At 43.1% G+C, this 24,648-nt stretch overlaps 1 protein-coding gene across 1 annotated transcript in view; it reads left to right on the forward strand.

Annotated features, from left to right (window-relative positions):
- Nucleotides 1–24,648, forward strand: part of FNDC1 (fibronectin type III domain containing 1) — a 219,065-nt gene that overhangs the window by 59,660 nt on the left and 134,757 nt on the right. Inside the window, exons 2-3 of the mRNA XM_063443210.1 lie at nucleotides 6,289–6,495; nucleotides 20,132–20,230. Coding sequence (XP_063299280.1) covers nucleotides 6,289–6,495; nucleotides 20,132–20,230 — 306 coding nt within the window. The remainder of the gene's footprint in view (nucleotides 1–6,288; nucleotides 6,496–20,131; nucleotides 20,231–24,648) is intronic.

Below are 24,648 nucleotides of genomic sequence, written 5' to 3' on the forward strand. Positions count from 1 at the left end.
TACAGTGCCCCTAGCATGGGGGTTCCAAGAAAAAATCACAGGGGTTTCCTATTCACAAGCCATTGTGTTTGAGAGATAATTGAGCTCCAAGTAAGATAACTCAATTATCTCTCAAATAATAAAACTTACATACAATTTTAACATATCAAGAAAATACATTAAAACAGTACAGGAACCCCACAAAAAATCATATTCCCAAAGAGCCCCAGTCTGAGCGCACAACATATCCAAAAAGCACACGGTTTGGTAAAACGAGAGTTATGTTCGAACAAAGTTTTGACCGACCGGCCATGAGGCGGTAGCCCAAAACAGTTCCAGAGAATTGGTCAGGCTGGCTGGTTGACCTTTGGTCGGGCTGGCTGCGTACACCGCCGATCGCTTCCCGTGGCTTTTAAGAAATTAATGCTTCCCTAGTTCCGTACTCCTGAACGCCGTTCTCCTAGCTGGTCGGGAAGTTGAATGGGCCGTGGTACAAGTTTCCGCAGGGTTCATGAGCTCGCTCGTAGCCGACTCAGAGATCCATGCAGTTGACAACCATGTACCGCTGCCTGCGTTCGGGAGACAAGATGGCCGCCAGTCCTGATAGCACGTGTGTTCATATATGCGAATAGCGGCCACCAAGGGAGTCACTTGAGGTGATTGCTCGTTTGTGATTAACAGCCAGAGGTGGTTGGTGATTATGAGGTGTTAACAAAGGGGACCATACATAGTGTGTTCTGTTTACGAACTGTAGGGAACAGATGGCCGAACACAAGGGAACAATTATATGGTAGTGATTCCATTCGAATGCAGGGGGATATCAGACGAAACAAATGAAAAATAAGGAACATGCACGAGGAGTCCTATCTCCCGTGACAGTCTTATTTTCAGAGAAAAACTTTAGCATTATGAAATGACATGCAATAGGAACATAAGCATGCAGTAACTTCTTGCACCCTGATTCATACAGACACTTCCACTAATCCCAAGTCCAGGCATGAAGTACCCATCAGTTCATTTTAGTAGAGTAAAACGTGTAGGCCAATGTAATGTTATAATTATTAAATGGATTATGATTCAGATGCTATTTCCAAATGTAGTATTCACCTGTAATCGCTGGTAGTAATAGTAATAGTCCAAGGAACTGTCACATGGGTAAACAACATTGTGCTAATTTGGCAAGGAAAAATATATATATATCATTTTAGTAATGCCCATTCGCTGTAAGAGATTGGAAAACTTTTTGCATGTATTCAAATGAATACTGCCAAAATAATTTATTATGGTTCACATCAATAAGGCCACCAGTCCAGATTTCTGTATATTTTGAAGAAGTGTTCTCTGGACCATGACGAGGAGTTTGAGTCATGTGAAGGTTGAGGTAGAGAGTCATTATAGATTCAGAGCACACTCTGATGTTCGGCAATTAGGGCTGTCATGCTTATGTACAAATAGTTTTGTAGTACATATGTGTAAGTACCAACCATGTCATGTTGGTTTGGTTGTATGTGGCCTGCATGGGACTTAGCTATCACTTTTAAACCTTTTACCACTGTTTATGATTTCAAGGCCTACACCACTACCCAGGTTTTCAAAGTAACTTGCCTGGAGGGTGCATGTCACACTCCCCAGGGGTGAATTTCTACTTGCCAGGGATCCATTTTTACTCGCCTGCTACTAGTGGCAAGTGGAAATTTTGAGCACTGTTTCTACTTTTTTAGGGGGTACTTCAGCTCTTGCTAAGATGGCACGAGAACATGCATTTATGTTTAGATGATCATTTTACGGTGCTTTGCTGTAATATATTCATGAAGATCCTTAAAAGGACCAAAATGAAGTTGTTTTGGAGCCAGGAGGCCCCTGGCAGCACTATTTTTTCAAGGGGTTAAAATGTTCTTGAATGGCTTAACCCCAAAGTTACTGCAGTGCTTGTCTACACTCTGCCCCTGGCGCCATCCGACTTCAGAATTTTCACTTACAGAAAGTGTGGGGTGCTCCCGGGCCGGGACGCAGCTGATTGGCTGAAAGCGGTCAGGTGATGCTCTCAGCCAGTCAGTGACTCCCCATTCACAAAACTGGCTTGAAAAGAAACATAACCTTTGCAAGCCAGTTTTGTGAATTGGGAGTCACAGACTGGCTGAGAGTGTCAGCTAATCACTTTCAGCCAATCAGCAGCACCCCTGCACGTTGACACTCTGGTTCCTGTAAGTGAATATTTTAAAACCGGATGTCGAGTGAAGACCAGCGTTTTGGTGCCTGGAGTATCCCTTTAAGTACTACTGTAAAGGGGTTTGCCTGTTTTAAATAATTCCATAATTATTTACTGCATTGCTGTATGTTGTCAATGTATAGGTTAACATATTATTATTATTATTATTTTATTATTTATATAGCGCCAACAAATTCCGTAGCGCTGGTATATATAAGCCTCTATCCCTCATTGTCCTTTACGTGATTTAAAGAAACACTATAGTGTCAGGAATACAAACCGCATCCAAACAGCATCTCCTCATAGAGATGCATTAAGTCAATGCATTTCTATGAGGAACCCTCAGCTCCTCCCTGCAAAGCATGGAGATGCTGAACGTCAGTGCTGCACATTGTGTAGCACTGACCCAAGAAGCACTTCTAGTGGCCATCTGAGTGACTGCCACTAGATGTGTTACTAGGCAGTAATGTAAACACTGCTCTTTCTCTGCAAACAAAGTATTTACATTAAAATGCCTGCATTAAGCTGTAGTTGTTCTAGTGCCTATAGTGTACCTTTAATATGGAGGTTAAGTGTTGATCTACTGTTGTTTTAGTGTCATGCTTAGGTGATCCTCATTTATAATACACAAAAGGTATGCAACTTTCTTTACATGTCTTATAATCACTCAAAACATTGGGGTGCTGAAGACTTTGGAGAATTATTAGAATTAGTGTGGTATTATCTAGCAGATGTAATGTCATTCTGCTTTTATTCAATGCAGTTTCTTTCCTGTGTTTAGTTCTAGTGTTGGTTAGTAGTACATCTCAAATGTGGCTATCTTCTAGACCATTTTGGACCGGACTAGGTTAATTTATATGACTTTGTAGAATGGGTTACTGAGCTAGTTGCCAGGATAATCTGGATATGTAGTGATGGCCTCCATGGGCTATGTGTGATGGTACAGCTTGTGGAACCAGCGTGGTTGGCGAATGAGGGCAAAAGTGCAGTTTCTGAGAAGGAGAGCGGGTTAATTAGAAAAGCTTTAAAGGTATTGAGGAATCTTTAGGACTAAACGTTCTTCTTTTATTTAAGTTCTGAGCATAACTATATTGTTTATCTTAAACAATTTTATCAATTTACAAAATTGTTCGTATCAATACCCTTTGTTCTGAGTAATAAACACACTTTTATTATTTAATGAAACGTCTTTATACATCAAGATATTGTATGGATTGCAGTAGAACAATATAATATTTTTTAATATTACTTGATGTTTTCTAATCTGTTTTCAAATCTGTTTTCAATAGCTACAAGATCATCTTTGGAAATCTATTTATATTACTTGCATTTTACTTTTCACGTGGCCAAGGTAAAATAAATAGATGGTGTGGGGTCTAAATGTTCTCAAATCACGTCAGGCCTCTATGGCATTTCCTTTTTTATGGTACCTTACCTTAAAAATCAGAAATGGCTTAATTCAGTGAACCATGTGATGCATTCAACAATCTGGAAAAGAATGCTTCAGTTCAGACTGTTCTGAACAAACACAAGTTAAGACACTTTCAAATCCACAAATATTAGGTCTGTGTGGTTGGTAATTCAGAACATTTTCTGGGTTTATCATGCTGAAGATTTTGTAGGCTAAACCCAGACAAAGGAAAAACATTCAGCTATATTTTAGTATTAAATTCAGATGTTGAATGCTTTAAGGATGAACCCATTGTAGATTTATTACCAATGCGGTGTTTTCATTTCATTTGAGGTAACAAAAAAGGCATATATTTTTCATGCTGGCAGAAAAAAATATTTGTCATATGTATCCAACTTGGTTCTTAAAATGCTGATTTGGCAGTTAGAGAGAAGAGCCAGAATTGACTGTGCCTTACTGAGGTTCATGTTATGATCATTGAACTTTCCTTTAATTTCCCTTAGTGCTCGGATGACACATAGCAATGATTTTATGAGACTCTGGCCATTATTTTTCTCTCAAAAAGTTGGATTGTCTATCATATTTTTTGGCTTTTGTTTGTCTTTTTAAAGTGAGGGATTTTAAGTAACTTAATCTCATTGAAGTTGTTAGCATGCCAAATATCCCGAGTGCCGTCTTAACTTTAAGTGCTAAATTGTTCTCGAAAGGTGCCTGGATGATGTACACCCACCGAGTTGGACAAAACTGGCCTGGTCTAGCTCTTAATTCTTAATTAAGTCAATAAATAGTATTGACTAATAAAATATGGGTACTTTTTTTCTTGGTATAAATGCTATGTTATTACCTAAATTTGCACACCTTACCAAATTGCCTAGAATTGCCAATATAAAAGTAGATATGTTATTTTATATAAAAAGATATGCATTGTTTATGTGTTTACAGAAGAAGGCACAATTATTCAGTTTCATATTTTTATTTAAAGAAGTCAGAAGATAAAACCAAAATACACTGTGAATGTTACATTATATGTTACATAATATGATCATGTTATATAACTAGAAAATATTTTTGCCAGTTGTCAAGTATATACTGGGTGATAATGAGATATATTTTTTTTCGGTGAGGTGGAGAGAAATACAAGGGTTGCTTCTGGGTTTTCAAAAATGTATTTATTTTTCTGTTTGCCTAATGGGAGCTTGGTGCCACCAGTTCTAATTGCTTTATGACAGAACTTGTTGATGAACTTTTCCATCACGCCAGGCTGAGAAGTCATCTTTCAAGGAACATAACTGAAATAGCCAATCAACATTAAATGGGCTATAACCTTTTGTTCAAGGTGTTTTATGCTTTTTTCGAATTGGCTCAAGTCCGTAAATATTTTTTCATGCTCAACTATTTGTGATTCAAGATCAGGTTGACTCCTCCTCATGTTAAGTAGCATTCTAGACTCATTAGTGTATTTAGTGGGGATTAAAGGGGAGGTTCCAGTTCAAGTGGTGCTATCAGCCTTTCCTGTTCTGCAGGAATGTTCCTGGGATATGTAAGGCTTTAATGTCCATAATGACTGAAGGAATGATTCCCCAATAATTCACCATGTATGTCTGAGTGTATTTTAAGCAGTAATGGGAACCTTGCAAGCAGCATTTGTGCACCTAAAACATTGTCTTGTTGTTCTGCATCCAAGCCGAATAGCTGTTCCTGATTTAATTTACCTAAAATGTCACTCTCTTTTATCAGAGTTCCTAGTGTCTATCAAATTTTTTCTGCATTATTTGCTTAGATGCAAACTCGTAGGAGAGAGCTATCAACTTTTAATCAAAAGAGGCAAGTACAAATGAATGGTCATATAGTGCACACAACTCTCTGTGTCTGAGTCTATTCATGCGTTGCATGCTCATGATAATTGGGTATGAAAGGAAGAGGCTGCAGGTGTGGGACATCAGATATTCCTACAACCTTTATCAGCATGACCTGCACAGCATAATTGAGCATTCACACAAATCTGTACATGCCTACTTGATGCTAATTCTGTTACTGAAACTCCACTGACACTTAACTGTCATCATCTCACCCAATTTTTTGAAACTCCACTGACACTTGTGTGTCATCATCTCACCCCACATGCAACATTTTGTCAATCACAGATGCTGTAGTCTCCTGGAAATCATCAAAGAGTGCTAGCCTGAAGAGACATTGTGGGTCACTAGCCCATGCACAAGCCTACACAGGATTGGGATACAAAACACCCTGCACAATTTCTGCCTGCTGTATCAGTCTCAAAAATATTGTGCCATTCACACAGAGTTCAGCAGGAGAATAAGGCTATGAGGCTGGAACCCATTAATCGGGGGTAGGCAACCTTTGGCACTCCTGATTATGTGGACTAAACCATCCCTGATGTATTTCATAACATCTGGAGTGCTTGCCAACCACTTTCATAAATCCTTTATACTAGTGGCCCAGGTGGCAGTTGCACACCTGACAGCTCTACCCAGCAAGCTTGCACCATTCTCAGCCTACTAATTATTCTCAAGAATAATCACAAAGAACTCACTTGGTGTGTTATGCATTAAATATGTATGATAGATGGTATAAGAAATACACATAATATGAGCAATAAACCTTTAGTCAAACTGTAAACGGGTCCTATGATCCAATTTTCACTAATTGTTTGTCTTTTGTTTTTAAGAAACAAAATTCCCAACCAGATCGTTCAGATATCGATCCCGATTTGCCACGCGACCTTCTGAGCAACGCTCTAGCGCTGCCCAAGTTGCATCACTGAGAAGTCCACGCAGGTTTAGAGGTTATCCTTCCAGTGTTGGTGAAAGCAGCAGAAGAGTTAACTATGCTCCGCTGAAACAAACTGTTCAAAGCCAAGAAAATAAACAAAGAGGTAAGATAAGTGTTTTATCGCATTTAATGGATAATTGTTTTGCACACCAAGAGTAGATTATCTATATGAAAGTGCCATGAGGAAACAAAAGATTAAAGCTTACCATGAGCAAAATACCAAGAGTTGTAAGCAGAGGTGTAACTACAAACCATGAGGCTCTGATGCGAAAATTGCCCTGGGCCCCCCCTATGTGTTTCATTCCCTTGCCCCCATCCTCTCCATGTGTCTCATCCCACTCTCCCGGCCCCTGTGTATCTCATTCCCTCCCCCCAGTCCCTCCATGTGTCTTATTCCCCTCCAGGCCTCCCATGTATCTCATCACCCCTAGGCCCCCATGGGTCTCATTCCCTCCTCCCCCCAGTCCCTACATGTGTCCCATACCCTCCCCGCAGCCCCTTAATGTGTCCCATTCCTCCCTACTCCACTTCATGTGTCCCTTCCATTCCTCTATCCCCCTCCTCTCCATGTGTTCCATTCCTCTCTCTCTCCCTCTCCCCTCCATGTGTCCCTTTCCTCCCTCTCTTCCCCATCCCCTACATGTGTCACTTTCCTCCTTCTCTGCCCCCTCCTCTGCATGTGTCCCTTTCCTCTCTCTCTCCCTTTCCCTCCTGCATCTGGCTCGCCGTGGTTCCCGGTCTGACAGGAAGTGCTCTGTCAGTGAGCACTTTTTCTTAGACCGTTTGACAATGCTACACACAGGCAGGAGGAACAGCACAGTGAAGATCTCCCCTCCTTTCAGACACCCAGGAAAGTATGCCGGCAGCCCACAGTCGTAAAGGTCACCGCTGCGGCCAGGCCCCCTGGAGTGACGGGCCCGATACGGGTAATAGGTATGCCATTGGGTGTAAGAAAAGCTTTAGACTGACTGGAAATTTTTCTGCCAAACAAGTTTCATGTTTATTGATGAGTTGGTTGCAAAGGTTCCGTTACTCACTGTTCTTGCCAGTGCTTCAAAAATTAAACAAATATACAAAGTAAGATATTCACATGATCTAGATATGATCTTAGATCTGACTCACAAAACTGAAATGGATCGGTTATAGATTTCTGGTGAACAGTACAGCATGAAATGACTACATGAGGTGACAGCAGGAAAAGAACTAGCTTGCAACGGCATGTATTGGTGCTTGAGAGTCAATAGGGGCATCTATCAAGGGGAAACAAATCAGTGTTTGCAATAAGGGCACAAATGACGAATGAAATGTCATCCCCAGTCAATCGGAAATGAATGGAGCTGTATGACTGTCTTTAAAGGAACACTATAGCACTGGTAATACATACCTGTATTTCTAAAGCTATAATGCCCCTGTCTCTATAATATGCAGGGCGCCTTCCCCCGCCTCCATTAAAAAAAGAAAAAAAGATTTTGCTCACATTTTTCCAGCACTAGAGATGGATTTAGCCCTGCAGTGTAAACAGTGTAGTTTTAAAGAAACTGCAATGTTTTACCTTGCAGGGTTAAAATGACAGGACCACTGCACCTAGACCACCTCATTGAGATGAAATTGTATGGGTGACTTTAGTGGTCCTTAATAGGCAAGCCAATATCATTGACATTGCTGCTATAATGATGCTTAAATTCTCTAAACTAAAATAACATAGGCATGATGTGGCGAAACCAGCTTCGCCACTGTGAACTGGAGAGGCCTGGCTGCTAGCCTCCTGCCCGCTGACTATGGCCCCTGGACATATTGCACTTTAAAGACTATATTTGGGCATGTACTAATTTATATTGCTGCTACTGGCCCTTTAAAATCAGCAATGGACATTTTGGGACTACTGTCCCTTTAAGACTGTGAAGCATATCCTATTGTACTGCCTGTATATTGTATATGTATTTATGTATGCAGTTAACCTGGGTTATATATATATAGGCAGCCTTCATCTGATTGTTCGGTAGAATCACTCCATTCATTGTATTGAGGAAACTACCGAACAACCAGACCACCCAGGATTAAGTGTGCCTCCAATTACCGTTTGCAACAATGTTGCAAACGGGTAATTGGCAATCATGTAATGTGTTCTGTGTCCTCTGGGTGGCCGCCATTCAGGAAACAACCACGTGGCGGCGGCCATCTTTAACTGCCGAACAGCGGTGTTTTGCCGTCGAGTGTCTGGAACTGAAATCGGACACTCGACTAGGCAAACACCGCTGAGACCTCCAGACTTCCAGGAATTCGTATAGAAACTACCGAATGACCCACCGTTCGGTAGAAAGAAACATACGAACTAGGGGATTCATGCGAATCCCCCTTAGTCTCTATAACCCAAGTAATTCGTATGTTTCATTCACCTGTTTGTGACCGACCGCAGGGCCAAAATGCATGGAACTGTTTTCGGATACTTTACCCATGCGGTCGGTCAATACTTTAAAGTCCCATAACTCCCGAACCATTTATCCGAATGGGCTGATTCTTGCATATGTTGTCCCCCTGAATAAGGGCTATCAGGGGATACCTGTTTTGGAGGTGTAGCATAGGTATTTGGGGTACATCCAGGAATTGGGGAAAAAGGTGTACAGTATAATTGTGTTAAGTGTTAATCTAAGGGGAGGAAATGTGTGGGAGGTACATCCATGTGATTGGTTAATTTCATCCTCCCCCTGGGAGTGTCCTGTATGTACTTGTTGGTAATAAAAGCCAGACTGGGTGTCCCAGTCTAGAGTCTTGCTTAACCCTCAAAGCGATGTGTCGTCTCGGTCTTTGGGGGAATGGGATTGTATGCTGACTGCCAAGAGTGTAAGCCGAGGTCTGCTTTTCTTGTTCAGCTGTTCCAGTGTTCGTGTGGTTCCAGTCGGGAGAATGGTGTTTGCCGTAGCTGCCTGTGCATCTGGAAAGGGGGATATCGCCTAAACTGGGTTTTATCCTCTTGTGTGTGAAACGGTCCGTTACAATTGGTGGCAAGCGGCGGGATCGTTCCTACAACCAGAGGGACAGCTACAGACAACACCATTTCTGGATTACAAATTGAGGGCAACGCTAGTATCCGTACAGCGACCCTATCTACAAAGGAACTCAGAAAATGGAGAAGAAGCTTCAGGATGTAATGTCCAGTTACGTAAGCCTGTGGGGTGGAGGAGTCCCAGAGGAGGACATGATGAGGTACAGAGATATGGCCAGAGCCAGATTGTGGGACGAAGCCCTAGAAGAAGTACAGCATTCACGAGGGGATCGGCGCCGCAGCAGAAGGCAGCGAATTCTGGCTAGAATGGCAGAGCGGATGCCCCTCCTGAGAAAACAGACCACAGAAAAGTGGGTGACTAGACTCGAGATTCTAGTATACGCAGAACTGACGCTCGACAACGCGTACCAGGCGCTACAGTGGTACGCGGCTCAGTGTGTCCCCAGGATGGCAGAGTATGAGTTCCCAGAAGGCGGAGAATACACTGGCCCCGGTCTATTTTGGGATAATAGTGGTGACGGGGACTTTGGGGAAGATACCGACTATCGTTTTTGGGACCTGTACGGCATCCGAGAGAACATGCTGGGTCTCTTTGGCGCTATGGACCTCGAGGCAGACCTACGATATTTGGTCACCGAGGAATGGAACCTGGAGGGGGATTACCTGCGACTCATCAATGAGGCCTGGGAAGAGACAACCGGCCCTCCCGCCCAACAGCAACCAGCAGTACCCGAGGTAGCAGAGTTCCTAGACTGGTCCTGTGAGCAACCCCAGGGAGATGAAGGTGTCGTCCTTCCTCCCCAGCGGCAGGCTGAGTTACAGGGGGCAGAGGTTGTTGTTCCTGCCCCCCAGCAGCAAAGTGATGTGCCAGGAAGGCAGTGTGAAGTGAAGGGAGAGGAGAGCAGCGTCCTCCCTCCCCAGCGGCAATGTGTGCCCCAGGGAGCTGATGGTGTCGTCCATCCTCCCCAGCAGCCGTGTGTGTCCAAAGGAGCCGAAGGTGCAGTCCTTCCTCCCCAGCGGCAGGCTGAGTTACAGGGGGCAGAGGTTGTTGTTCCTGCCCCCCAGCAGCAAAGTGATATGCCAAGAAGGCAGTGTGAAGGGAAGGGAGAGGAGAGCAGCGTCCTCCCTCCCCAGCGGCAATGTGTGCCCCAGGGAGCTGATGGTGTCGTCCATCCTCCCCAGCAGCCGTGTGTGTCCAAGGGAGCCGAAGGTGCAGTCCTTCCTCCCCAGCGGCAGGCTGAGTTACAGGGGGCAGAGGTTGTTGTTCCTGCCCCCCAGCAGCAAAGTGAGATGCCAAGACGGCAGTGTGAAGCGAAGGGAGAGGAGAGCAGCGTCCTCCCTCCCCAGCGGCAGTGTGTGCCCCAGGGAGCTGATGGTGTCGTCCATCCTCCCCAGCGGCAGTGTGTCCTGCAGGGAGCAGAGACAGTCAGTCTCGCACCCCAGCAGCCGGACAAGAGAATGAAAGGGGAGACAGCTGGTCCCCCTTTCCACCAGCAGAGAGAGTGGCAGGGAGAGGAGCCTGCTAACCCCCCTCCCCAGCGGCAGTTTACCGTCCAGAGAGAGGAGCTTGTTACACCCTCTCTCCAGCGGCAGCCTAACTCACCAAGGGGAGATGTTAAGCCCCACAACTGTGCAGATGGGACCGTAGTCTCTGCACTTACAGCACAAGGGATAGGGACGGTCGGTCCTGTTCCCCAGCCTCAGTGTGATGGATCCAAAGGGGAGACAGTCGGTCTCCCCCTCCGGCAGTCGAGCTGCGCACCTAAAGGGGAGACAGCCAGTCTCCAGCAACCAGACGCCCACCAGACTACTCCCGTGGTAGTGCTGGCAACAGGACAGAGTACCGCTGGTCTCTGCCCCCTCAGCAACCCACCAAGGCAGCCTACCCGTCTCCCACCCAGCAGTGGTGAAACACCAGAACTTGGACAAAATCCTTCCTCACCCAGATGTAGTAACCGGTTAGTGTGGGTGGGCTGCTCTGTTATTTCTGTTTTGTGGGTGGGTTGCTGGACTAACCAGGGCACTGACCGGCAGAAAGTCAGGTACCCTGTTAGTCTAATTGGCCAAGGGGAGAAATGTGGCGAAACCAGCTTCGCCACTGTGAACTGGAGAGGCCTGGTTGCTAGCCTCCTGCCCGCTGACTATGGCCCCTGGACATATTGCACTTTAAAGACTATATTTGGGCATGTACTAATTTATATTGCTGCTACTGGCCCTTTAAAATCAGCAATGGACATTTTGGGACTACTGTCCCTTTAAGACTGTGAAGCATATCCTATTGTACTGCCTGTATATTGTATATGTATTTATGTATGCAGTTAACCTGGGTTATATATATATAGGCAGCCTTCATCTGATTGTTCGGTAGAATCACTCCATTCATTGTATTGAGGAAACTACCGAACAACCAGACCACCCAGGATTAAGTGTGCCTCCAATTACCGTTTGCAACAATGTTGCAAACGGGTAATTGGCAATCATGTAATGTGTTCTGTGTCCTCTGGGTGGCCGCCATTCAGGAAACAACCACGTGGTGGCGGCCATCTTTAACTGCCGAACAGCTGTGTTTTGCCGTCGAGTGTCTGGAACTGAAATCGGACACTCGACTAGGCAAACACCGCTGAGACCTCCAGACTTCCAGGAATTCGTATAGAAACTACCGAATGACCCACCGTTCGGTAGAAAGAAACATACGAACTAGGGGATTCATGCGAATCCCCCTTAGTCTCTATAACCCAAGTAATTCGTATGTTTCATTCACCTGTTTGTGACCGACCGCAGGGCCAAAATGCATGGAACTGTTTTCGGATACTTTACCCATGCGGTCGGTCAATACTTTAAAGTCCCATAACTCCCGAACCATTTATCCGAATGGGCTGATTCTTGCATATGTTGTCCCCCTGAATAAGGGCTATCAGGGGATACCTGTTTTGGAGGTGTAGCATAGGTATTTGGGGTACATCCAGGAATTGGGGAAAAAGGTGTACAGTATAATTGTGTTAAGTGTTAATCTAAGGGGAGGAAATGTGTGGGAGGTACATCCATGTGATTGGTTAATTTCATCCTCCCCCTGGGAGTGTCCTGTATGTACTTGTTGGTAATAAAAGCCAGACTGGGTGTCCCAGTCTAGAGTCTTGCTTAACCCTCAAAGCGATGTGTCGTCTCGGTCTTTGGGGGAATGGGATTGTATGCTGACTGCCAAGAGTGTAAGCCGAGGTCTGCTTTTCTTGTTCAGCTGTTCCAGTGTTCGTGTGGTTCCAGTCGGGAGAATGGTGTTTGCCGTAGCTGCCTGTGCATCTGGAAAGGGGGATATCGCCTAAACTGGGTTTTATCCTCTTGTGTGTGAAACGGTCCGTTACAATTGGTGGCAAGCGGCGGGATCGTTCCTACAACCAGAGGGACAGCTACAGACAACACCATTTCTGGATTACAAATTGAGGGCAACGCTAGTATCCGTACAGCGACCCTATCTACAAAGGAACTCAGAAAATGGAGAAGAAGCTTCAGGATGTAATGTCCAGTTACGTAAGCCTGTGGGGTGGAGGAGTCCCAGAGGAGGACATGATGAGGTACAGAGATATGGCCAGAGCCAGATTGTGGGACGAAGCCCTAGAAGAAGTACAGCATTCACGAGGGGATCGGCGCCGCAGCAGAAGGCAGCGAATTCTGGCTAGAATGGCAGAGCGGATGCCCCTCCTGAGAAAACAGACCACAGAAAAGTGGGTGACTAGACTCGAGATTCTAGTATACGCAGAACTGACGCTCGACAACGCGTACCAGGCGCTACAGTGGTACGCGGCTCAGTGTGTCCCCAGGATGGCAGAGTATGAGTTCCCAGAAGGCGGAGAATACACTGGCCCCGGTCTATTTTGGGATAATAGTGGTGACGGGGACTTTGGGGAAGATACCGACTATCGTTTTTGGGACCTGTACGGCATCCGAGAGAACATGCTGGGTCTCTTTGGCGCTATGGACCTCGAGGCAGACCTACGATATTTGGTCACCGAGGAATGGAACCTGGAGGGGGATTACCTGCGACTCATCAATGAGGCCTGGGAAGAGACAACCGGCCCTCCCGCCCAACAGCAACCAGCAGTACCCGAGGTAGCAGAGTTCCTAGACTGGTCCTGTGAGCAACCCCAGGGAGATGAAGGTGTCGTCCTTCCTCCCCAGCGGCAGGCTGAGTTACAGGGGGCAGAGGTTGTTGTTCCTGCCCCCCAGCAGCAAAGTGATGTGCCAGGAAGGCAGTGTGAAGTGAAGGGAGAGGAGAGCAGCGTCCTCCCTCCCCAGCGGCAATGTGTGCCCCAGGGAGCTGATGGTGTCGTCCATCCTCCCCAGCAGCCGTGTGTGTCCAAAGGAGCCGAAGGTGCAGTCCTTCCTCCCCAGCGGCAGGCTGAGTTACAGGGGGCAGAGGTTGTTGTTCCTGCCCCCCAGCAGCAAAGTGATATGCCAAGAAGGCAGTGTGAAGGGAAGGGAGAGGAGAGCAGCGTCCTCCCTCCCCAGCGGCAATGTGTGCCCCAGGGAGCTGATGGTGTCGTCCATCCTCCCCAGCAGCCGTGTGTGTCCAAGGGAGCCGAAGGTGCAGTCCTTCCTCCCCAGCGGCAGGCTGAGTTACAGGGGGCAGAGGTTGTTGTTCCTGCCCCCCAGCAGCAAAGTGAGATGCCAAGACGGCAGTGTGAAGCGAAGGGAGAGGAGAGCAGCGTCCTCCCTCCCCAGCGGCAGTGTGTGCCCCAGGGAGCTGATGGTGTCGTCCATCCTCCCCAGCGGCAGTGTGTCCTGCAGGGAGCAGAGACAGTCAGTCTCGCACCCCAGCAGCCGGACAAGAGAATGAAAGGGGAGACAGCTGGTCCCCCTTTCCACCAGCAGAGAGAGTGGCAGGGAGAGGAGCCTGCTAACCCCCCTCCCCAGCGGCAGTTTACCGTCCAGAGAGAGGAGCTTGTTACACCCTCTCTCCAGCGGCAGCCTAACTCACCAAGGGGAGATGTTAAGCCCCACAACTGTGCAGATGGGACCGTAGTCTCTGCACTTACAGCACAAGGGATAGGGACGGTCGGTCCTGTTCCCCAGCCTCAGTGTGATGGATCCAAAGGGGAGACAGTCGGTCTCCCCCTCCGGCAGTCGAGCTGCGCACCTAAAGGGGAGACAGCCAGTCTCCAGCAACCAGACGCCCACCAGACTACTCCCGTGGTAGTGCTGGCAACAGGACAGAGTACCGCTGGTCTCTGCCCCCTCAGCAACCCACCAAGGCAGCCTACCCGTCTCCCACCCAGCAGTGGTGAAACACCAGAACTTGGACAAAATCCTTCCTCACCCAGATGTAGTAACCGGTTAGTGTGGGTGGGCTGCTCTGTTATTTCTGTTTTGTGGGTGGGTTGCTGGACTAACCAGGGCACTGACCGGCAGAAAGTCAGGTACCCTGTTAGTCTAATTGGCCAAGGGGAGAAATGTGGCGAAACCAGCTTCGCCACTGTGAACTGGAGAGGCCTGGTTGCTAGCCTCCTGCCCGCTGACTATGGCCCCTGGACATATTGCACTTTAAAGACTATATTTGGGCATGTACTAATTTATATTGCTGCTACTGGCCCTTTAAAATCAGCAATGGACATTTTGGGACTACTGTCCCTTTAAGACTGTGAAGCATATCCTATTGTACTGCCTGTATATTGTATATGTATTTATGTATGCAGTTAACCTGGGTTATATATATATAGGCAGCCTTCATCTGATTGTTCGGTAGAATCACTCCATTCATTGTATTGAGGAAACTACCGAACAACCAGACCACCCAGGATTAAGTGTGCCTCCAATTACCGTTTGCAACAATGTTGCAAACGGGTAATTGGCAATCATGTAATGTGTTCTGTGTCCTCTGGGTGGCCGCCATTCAGGAAACAACCACGTGGTGGCGGCCATCTTTAACTGCCGAACAGCTGTGTTTTGCCGTCGAGTGTCTGGAACTGAAATCGGACACTCGACTAGGCAAACACCGCTGAGACCTCCAGACTTCCAGGAATTCGTATAGAAACTACCGAATGACCCACCGTTCGGTAGAAAGAAACATACGAACTAGGGGATTCATGCGAATCCCCCTTAGTCTCTATAACCCAAGTAATTCGTATGTTTCATTCACCTGTTTGTGACCGACCGCAGGGCCAAAATGCATGGAACTGTTTTCGGATACTTTACCCATGCGGTCGGTCAATACTTTAAAGTCCCATAACTCCCGAACCATTTATCCGAATGGGCTGATTCTTGCATATGTTGTCCCCCTGAATAAGGGCTATCAGGGGATACCTGTTTTGGAGGTGTAGCATAGGTATTTGGGGTACATCCAGGAATTGGGGAAAAAGGTGTACAGTATAATTGTGTTAAGTGTTAATCTAAGGGGAGGAAATGTGTGGGAGGTACATCCATGTGATTGGTTAATTTCATCCTCCCCCTGGGAGTGTCCTGTATGTACTTGTTGGTAATAAAAGCCAGACTGGGTGTCCCAGTCTAGAGTCTTGCTTAACCCTCAAAGCGATGTGTCGTCTCGGTCTTTGGGGGAATGGGATTGTATGCTGACTGCCAAGAGTGTAAGCCGAGGTCTGCTTTTCTTGTTCAGCTGTTCCAGTGTTCGTGTGGTTCCAGTCGGGAGAATGGTGTTTGCCGTAGCTGCCTGTGCATCTGGAAAGGGGGATATCGCCTAAACTGGGTTTTATCCTCTTGTGTGTGAAACGGTCCGTTACACATGAATTGACACAAATGTAGATATTGAGATGTTTTTTGTCTGTTTTCTTTTTTTATTTTGTAGTGCTGTAAGTCTTTATCATAAAAAATACTCTTTTTACCTCTGTGTGTGTGTGTATATATATATATATATATATATAAAAATCATAAATATATTTATCCACACACATGCATAAGAAACCTAGGAAGGCTGCACTGATCTAAACATACATACTTTATAAGGGTGCTGCTGGGGTGAATTCATACAACATACAGAATTCAGCGTGCTCACGCATTCACTAAACACCAGCTTCAAAGCTTGGGATTCCAAGTCTGTCTATCACTCAGAGTAATTATGATGGAAAATAAGTTAACCCCTTAAGACCGCAAGGCGTTCTATGCCGTCCCCATTTTGGTGGCTCTAAACGCCGCAGGGCGGCCTAGAACGCCCTGCGATCTTTTCTACTTACCCAGGGAGTCCCCCTCCTTCCTCTTTGGCCCCCCAGGGCCATGTGATCGCGAGGTCCTTGTGAGGACCCCGCAATCACATGGACGGCATAGCCGTCCATGTCAATGCCAGCAGGGGGAGTGCCTGTGAAAATAAAACAAAATGTTAAAACAGTGTAAAAATAAGATTATATATACTTAGATCATATGTATATATATTTATTATATATATGATCTAAGTATATAGATACACATATACACACATACACATAAATATACATACACTGTCTACGTGTATTTTAATATTAATATATACATAATTATATATATATATATATTAATATCAAAATACACGTACAATGATATTGATTAAATATATATATAATTTTCATTATACATATATATATTTATATATAATACAAAATAAATAAATATATAAATACCTTAAAAATAAAATTTAAAAAATAATAACAAATAAATAGATAAAAAAATATATAAACATGCGTAATTTCGTTCTAACTGTATTTTAAAATTAATATATATATATATTGATATCAAAATACATGTAGAACAAAATAATATATATCTATATACATAAGTATATACGTATATATCACTATATATATACCTATATATAAATAAAAACAATAAAAAAAATTATATACATATATATATACACACATATATATATATATATATATATATACACACATAAATATATAATAATTCTACGTATATATTTATGTAATAATTTTACATAATTAGGTCATTTTATTAATTACAATTTGCAGGACCTGCCTGACAACCCAGGCCGAAAGTTCAGGGAACTTAATTTGCTAGCACTATATTTAACCCTGTAATTTTCCAAGACACCATAAAACCTGTACATGGGGGGTACTGTTTTACTCGGAAGACTTCGCTGAACACAAATATTAGTGTTTCAAAACAGTAAAATATATTACAACGACGATATCGTCAGTGACAGTGAAATTTTTCGCATTTTTCACACACAAATGGCACTTACACTGACGATATAATTGTTGTGATAAGTTTTACTGTTTTGAAACACTAATATTTGTGTTCAGCGAAGTCTCCTGAGTATAACAGTACCCCTCATGTACAGGTTTTATGGTGTTTTCAAAAGTTACAGAGTCAAATATAAGGTTTGCGTTTCAGTTTTTTCACATTAAAATTCACCAGGTTGCCTTTAAGACGGTATGGTAGCCTAGGAATGAAAATTATCCCCATGATGGCATACCATTTGCAATATTAGACAATCCAGGGTATTGCAAATAGGGTATGTTCAGTTTTTTTAGTAGCCACTTAGTCACAAACACTGGCCAAAATTTGCGTTCAAATTAGTTTTTTGCATTTTCAAATATTAACACTAACTTTGGCCAGTGTTTGTGACCAAGTGGCTACTAAAAAAGACTGGACATACTCCATTTGCAATACCTTGGGTTGTCTACTTTTGCAAATGGTATGCCATCATGGGGGTAATTCTTATTCCTGGGCTACCATATGGTCTCAAAGGCAACGTAACCAATCTGGCGAATTTCAATGTGAAAAAACAGAAATATGTAACACGCTATATTTGACCCTGTAACTTCCCAAAACACCATAAAACCTGTACATAGGGGGTACTCTTTTACACGTGAGACATCGCTGTATACAAATATGTGTATTGTATTGCAGTAAAAGCAAACGGTATTTTGACATTCACAGTTAAAATGTCACGTAGAACTAAACAAATTTTTAAAAAATCTTATTTTCTCCCATTATCTTCCATACCTAAATATTTTATGTTAAACGAAAGCCCTGTTTCCCCTGAATAAAATGATATATAATAAGTTTAGGTGCATTTAATATGAAAGAGGTGAATTACGGTTGGACAGACATATAGCGCAAATGCCAGGTTTTGTTTAAGTTTTTTTTGGATCACAACTTGTACATTTGGCTGCGGTCTTAAGGGGTTAAGTAAACTCACTCATATAATTTGTAAGGATGCACTAGTCACTAAATAACAAAAAAAAAACAAACAAAAAAAAACCTTTGAACCATTCTTACCCACATTAACTCTGTCTTTCTTACACTGTTTGTAAGCCAGACTTGGAATTTAAGCTGAACACAACCACAGCAAAAATGTTAAAATTAAAATTAAAATTTGCTCCAAGCACCATACCCATTACAGCTCATTGAAGTGGTTATTCTGCTATTAGATTATTCACACTCTATACTGATTTTCTGTCAAAAACACCTATTTTTTTGTCACAGCTAGTGTGTGAGACAAAAATGGTATATCTACTTCTATGCTAATATTTCAAACCTATTCTTAAAGCTGCAAGATGGTATACCATGTAATCTTTAAACCATCAGATCCCTCTTTATTTATCTAAAGAATGAAATCATACATGAATAATAAAAAAAACAATATATATATATATATATATATATATATTACTTATTTGTTTTACTGTCAATTTTTATGACTATTTAAAAAATCCATGTATTGTAGCTTCTGTGTGTATAAAGTTGTAATTCATACATGTATGTTATGACATCTTTTCAGTGCATCTTTTGACTTGCTCTTGCATTCCGGGTGACTAACTTTAAGTTCTCTTTAGTTGTAAGTGCCACTATCCATTAAGGCTATGCACAATTTATATGGCTTGAACTCTCTTAGAGTGCGTTTTTTCAATGCATGGCGCTTGCATATCATGCCATGATTTGTGAATATGCATTAGCTCCTGATTATCATAGCTTCTTTCCAGAAAAGTAGTACTAATGAACAAAGAATACTCAAAGCGGCACTATAATGCCGAATGTACCTTTCCCTAATCACTTCCTCTTCTCTTCCTCTCTCAGGATCTGTTCTTTATTTCTTCCTATCTGCTCTAGTTTTCTTTAAAACATAAGACAAAGTAGGGACTATTTTGTCTTATGTGTATTTCCTACGCCTGACCAGCTCAAGTTGGTCAGAGAAATTTCCCCAAAATACTCACACTTTCCTCCGTGATTTCACGATGCCTGCTTTCACTATTTCCAAACGTCCTGTCATTTAGATAAAATTTAGACAGAACACTGGCGAAACTACCGAATTTTGTCCTAACAGAATGAGAACAGTTTGTTCATTCATGTTAGGACGTCATTCGGTACTTTTAGATCTGTGTGGGCAGATGAATCGGACTTCATCTGCCCACACAAAGATGGCGGCGCCCAGGACCTTGGTTCAGGTATAAAATAAAAAAATAGGGCCAAGGGGCATTTGGAGGTGACTAGAAGGGCAATTAGATGTAGTGAAGTCGGGGGGGGGGGGGGGGTAAAAAAACTTGATTCGGCCATGACAGTGCCACTTTAAAGATAAGCACTGGTGAACCAAAATGTTCACTGCAAAATAGTACTGCCTAATATGTGTGCATTAATAAATTGCTCACACTGATGTTATTATATATGTATAATTAAAATAATAAAAAAATCTGACTGGTTTTCTTTAAGGGACGAAAGACTGACACATATATATTCAATATTGTAGTTTCCTTTACTACTAAGTCATACCTAATTTCTTTCTTGGTTGTTTCAGCATCTGAATCTGTCCATGTGGTGTCGGTCCAATCAAAGAATTCTCAAGGGAAGAGCCAACCTGTGTACCGGGCAGCTGTTACAAAGCTCAAAATTCCAGGTGTGTAGAAAGTTTACTTTGATATCTAGCCAGACAGTAGCGTTAACTATCAAAGGGCACACAGAACGTTCTGAGCGAACATACACCAGTTCTGTGGATTAAACAAGGAAAGATCAGATACACATGTGACAGAAAAGTATTATTTCTTTCTTCTTTTTTTTTCAACATAATTTTGAAGACTTTGCTAATTTTATATGCTGAGAAATCCAATTTATTGCAACAAAATTCAAAGAAAGACAAAAATATATTTTGCAAGTGTTTCCACTTCAAGTAAATGAAAAGCAGTGTAGGGAACACACATTTTCAGTTATTTTAAATAGTACTGTATGTGACTCTAGGGCAGATATAGTAAGGTCTAATCATTCAGGAAGCTTTTAATTCCACTATGCCATTCGTTCATTCCCTGAAAGGACACAGCGGACAAGGCAATAAACAGCATAGTTAATATAAAAATATATGCTCCTGTTATCTAAGGGGTTATTAAAGTCTGGAGCAAAGGTTTGTATTTTCCTTAATTTATTTACGAGAAAGAATAATATACCAGAATGCATCATGGGTAATGCCACATAGATACACATATATAAAAGATGTACTATAGTAATATGCAATCAACATCATAAGGATAAAGGTAACAAACGTTTGTTAAATACATATATACTATGATTAGTATAGTTAAAGTGCAAGGAGTTCATTGGTTCTCTCTCATTGTAAGCAGTCCATCAATTTTAAGACGGTTCTTCTTATAAAGTATCTTTGTAAGCCACTCCCCAGGTGTCTCAATCCTTTAGTAGAGGCTGGGAATGGTATCATTGACGGATTTCCCATTAGCCAATAAAGGCACCTGGCTACTAGGGGGCACCTGTTTCAGCACTTATAATGTGCCTTTTTGAGATTCAATTGGCTGGTGGGGAGAGATAAATACCAGGAGCCTTGTCCAGTGCCCTCTCTAGTTTAGTCAGCCTTAAAGGAACACTCTGGCCACAACTTGACCTAAATTAAGTTGTTATTGTGCCAGGAGGTTCCTGGGTGCACTCTTATCTTAAAGGGTTAAACTGTTCTTGAATGATTAAACCCCAAAGTGCAAATGCAGGTACCCAGGTAGCATTCGGCTTCTGAGTCTCAGTTACAGGAAGAGCTGAGTGCCGCCGGGCAGGGGTGCTGCGATCTGGTTTAGAGCAGTCACCTGATGTTATAAGCCAATCAGTAGTTCCCCATTGATAAAAAAAAGAAACGCACCTTTTTTATCAGTGGGGAGCTACTAACTGGTTTAGAGTGTCAGCTAACTGGCCTCCTGCACCTCCTGTTATCGATATCCAGAAGGCGAATGTCGTCTGGGCCCTGCAGGTCGGCGCTAGTGATAATAAGCGTTAAGGTCGAACTGTTTGAGACTGCAAATAACTCTTCAAACTCCAGCACTCGAAGCCTTAACCTGAAAAAAAACTTGTTACCTTAATCCTATGTTTAACTCCTAACTTCTCATATACACCAATACTAAATTCAACCGAATTCTAGCCCTAAACTCAATTTACAATTTTAACCCCAGACTAGCCCTAAAATCAATAATATTAAAGAGCCCCTATGCTCCAACTTTAACCTCTCTCAACATATTAATTTTCGTAATGCTAAACACTTTATGTAATCTAACTCTGACATTAACCGCTCTCTAACCTTAACACCCCCCACCCCCTTTGCACTAACAACTTCTAATGTTATCATTAACCCTGCCTGAACTTACACAGCTGCATACTCACAGGTTCAAACAAAATACATTACATTACAAGTAAAAAATATGCCCATACATAAATGTATGTATATGCAGTTGTCAGTAGATGAATGATTCTGATTCTGTTTCAATGCGCATTTTTGAAGTACTCTGTGCTTATGAATGAAGTTGGGTTTTGTGAATGCACACTAGATCTTGATTACCTGTACTGCCTTTGGTCAGATAAGCAAGGGTGGCCATTTAAAAAAAAAAGGATTTTAAAATGGCCACCCTTACATAGCAAGGGAAATCCAGTATGCTCTAAAGATGCATGATTTATGTAAGTATATAAATAGTACATGTTATCTTGTTTTTTTAAATAACAATAATAACAAAAAAATACAGTTATCCCATAAGCAACCAGCTTTCAGAATGTTTGTAAACATTTCTGTCAAGATACTTCCAGGTGGCAGAATGCGTGCGACTTCCTGTGACCTGAACAGGCTGTACTATAGTTTACTGTTGGATGTAATTGCAAGTTACTAGTTTTCCAGTGAATTATTATGTTATTATTATTATTATTATTATTATTATTATGTTATTATTTATATAGCGCCATCAAATTCCGCAGCGCTTTACAGTGCGTGGACGAACAGACATGTAGTTGTAACCAGACAAGTTGGACACACAGGAACAGAGGGGTTGATGGCCCTGCTCAATGAGCTTACATGCTAGAGGGAGTGGGGTAAAATGACACAAAAAGGAAAGGATAGTATTAGACTAGTGACAGTTGCAAGAGAGGAATGTGAAGGCAGAAATGTGAGTTAAAATCTGGGAATAAATACATGTTTGTGCTAATCTGCATATTCACTAAGGCATTCTGTGAGGTTTAGGGAAATATGATGTCTTAGAAATTAGAATTATCTAAGTTTGCCTAGAAAAAAACGGGTCGCAAGAGTATTCTGAGAACGGACAGCAGCTGAAATAGCCTGCCCTTCGGTGGGTCCCCGCTCAGAACTCAAGCTGGTTTTAGCTCATCTTGTGCCATTACAGAGAGAACATATCTGAAGCATATCAGACTGGTCCCACCCATACGGGCAGTCCAGATCCAAAATGCCAGCAAGTTCTCTCTGCACGAGAGATACAGCAACCCCAAACGATCGTTTCAGCCTTGTTAGGCATCATCAGTGAGGCATAGCTGATATCTCTCTAGGCACAGTGAGCAAGGGGTCCACGTCTGGATTACCCTTTAAACTTATGGAGAGAAAAAAACGGGTCGCAAGAGTATTCTGAGAACGGACAGCAGCTGAAATAGCCTGCCCTTCGGTGGGTCCCCGCTCAGAACTCAAGCTGGTTTTAGCTCATCTTGTGCCATTACAGAGAGAACATATCTGAAGCATATCAGACTGGTCTCACCCATACGGGCAGTCCAGGGAAATATGATGTCTTAGAAATTAGAATTATCTAAGTTTGCCTAGATCAATGTAAACATTGTACTGCATATAATGAAGAGAGAATAATGCACGACTTATCTTTGTACAGTTCAGGGGGAGACCTAATCTGTGGCAGAACCAGGACATACATGACTGCCTGAGATTAGTGAGAGTTATACTCACAAGAATTAATCTAAGGCATAACTGACAGATATATCCCAGTGCTACAGTTATATGTAAATTTAGTTTATTCCCCCCTACATGCTTCTTACCTTACCAGGAAGGGGGTGTAGCGGTACCCCTAGTAGTAGCAGGGTTTTACAGCCAGAGACGTCCTGTTCCCAAGAGTCAGGTGCTGTAGCGACCCCAGAGTCATCCCGTGAGAGAAGCAGGCACAGCTCTTACAAGAGCTAGTGATTTGTGATATAGTGTTTCCCTACAATAAGAGACAGGACTCAGTATTGATGGTGAAGTAGATATGTAGGTTTAATGGTACAGGTTGGCTTTATATACAATTCCTCAGGCCAGAGGCACACCTCCTGGACCTGATGGAGCACCGCAATACAAACTGTACAGACCAAAAAGAACAATATAACAATATCTGACACTCCCACATACAGCACACAATCCCTCCCCTCTGCCTGTGATATAATTAAGGTAGATAATGTACTAACTTAATTATCCCCAGGCAGAAAAACCACATTGTTACACAAAGAATAGAAAGCACCCCAAAACATAATATATCCCAATAAAGTTACATCCCCTGGTAGCCCTGATCTGGGTTTAACAACATATCCCAAAATCACCCAGATCAGAGCAGGGGTACAGGAAATTCCTCTAAGTCTCTTTTGATCGACCACATGCATGGTTTCATGCCCAAAACAGTTCCAGAGAAGGCTGTGCGGCCGGTCTATTTTAAACAGTTGAAATACCGTTCGAATTACCGAACAGTTAAAGTGTGTCTCTTGTTCATGGGCATCGATTCAACAAACGCTGTTCGACTCCCATTTGAATAGTCGAAATTCTCTGGAAGGTAACTGTTCAGCGGTGTTCGTGCCGTCGCATGTCAGATTTGAGTTCCATGAACTCGACGACAAAACACAGCTGAACAAATTCGACTAAATAAGATGGCCGCTGCCACGTGTTCGACTATACGAATGGCGGCCACTTCGACACTTCAGCTGTATCCAAAGGGCCATTTTGCAGAAAGGGAATGGAAGGGGTTTTTAGGCGAACAAACAGACGAACCAGAGGATAGATTTATAACCCAGAGACAGAGGATC

This window comes from Pelobates fuscus, chromosome 2 (genome assembly GCF_036172605.1).
Source record: "Pelobates fuscus isolate aPelFus1 chromosome 2, aPelFus1.pri, whole genome shotgun sequence".
Lineage (NCBI taxonomy): Eukaryota > Metazoa > Chordata > Amphibia > Anura > Pelobatidae > Pelobates > Pelobates fuscus.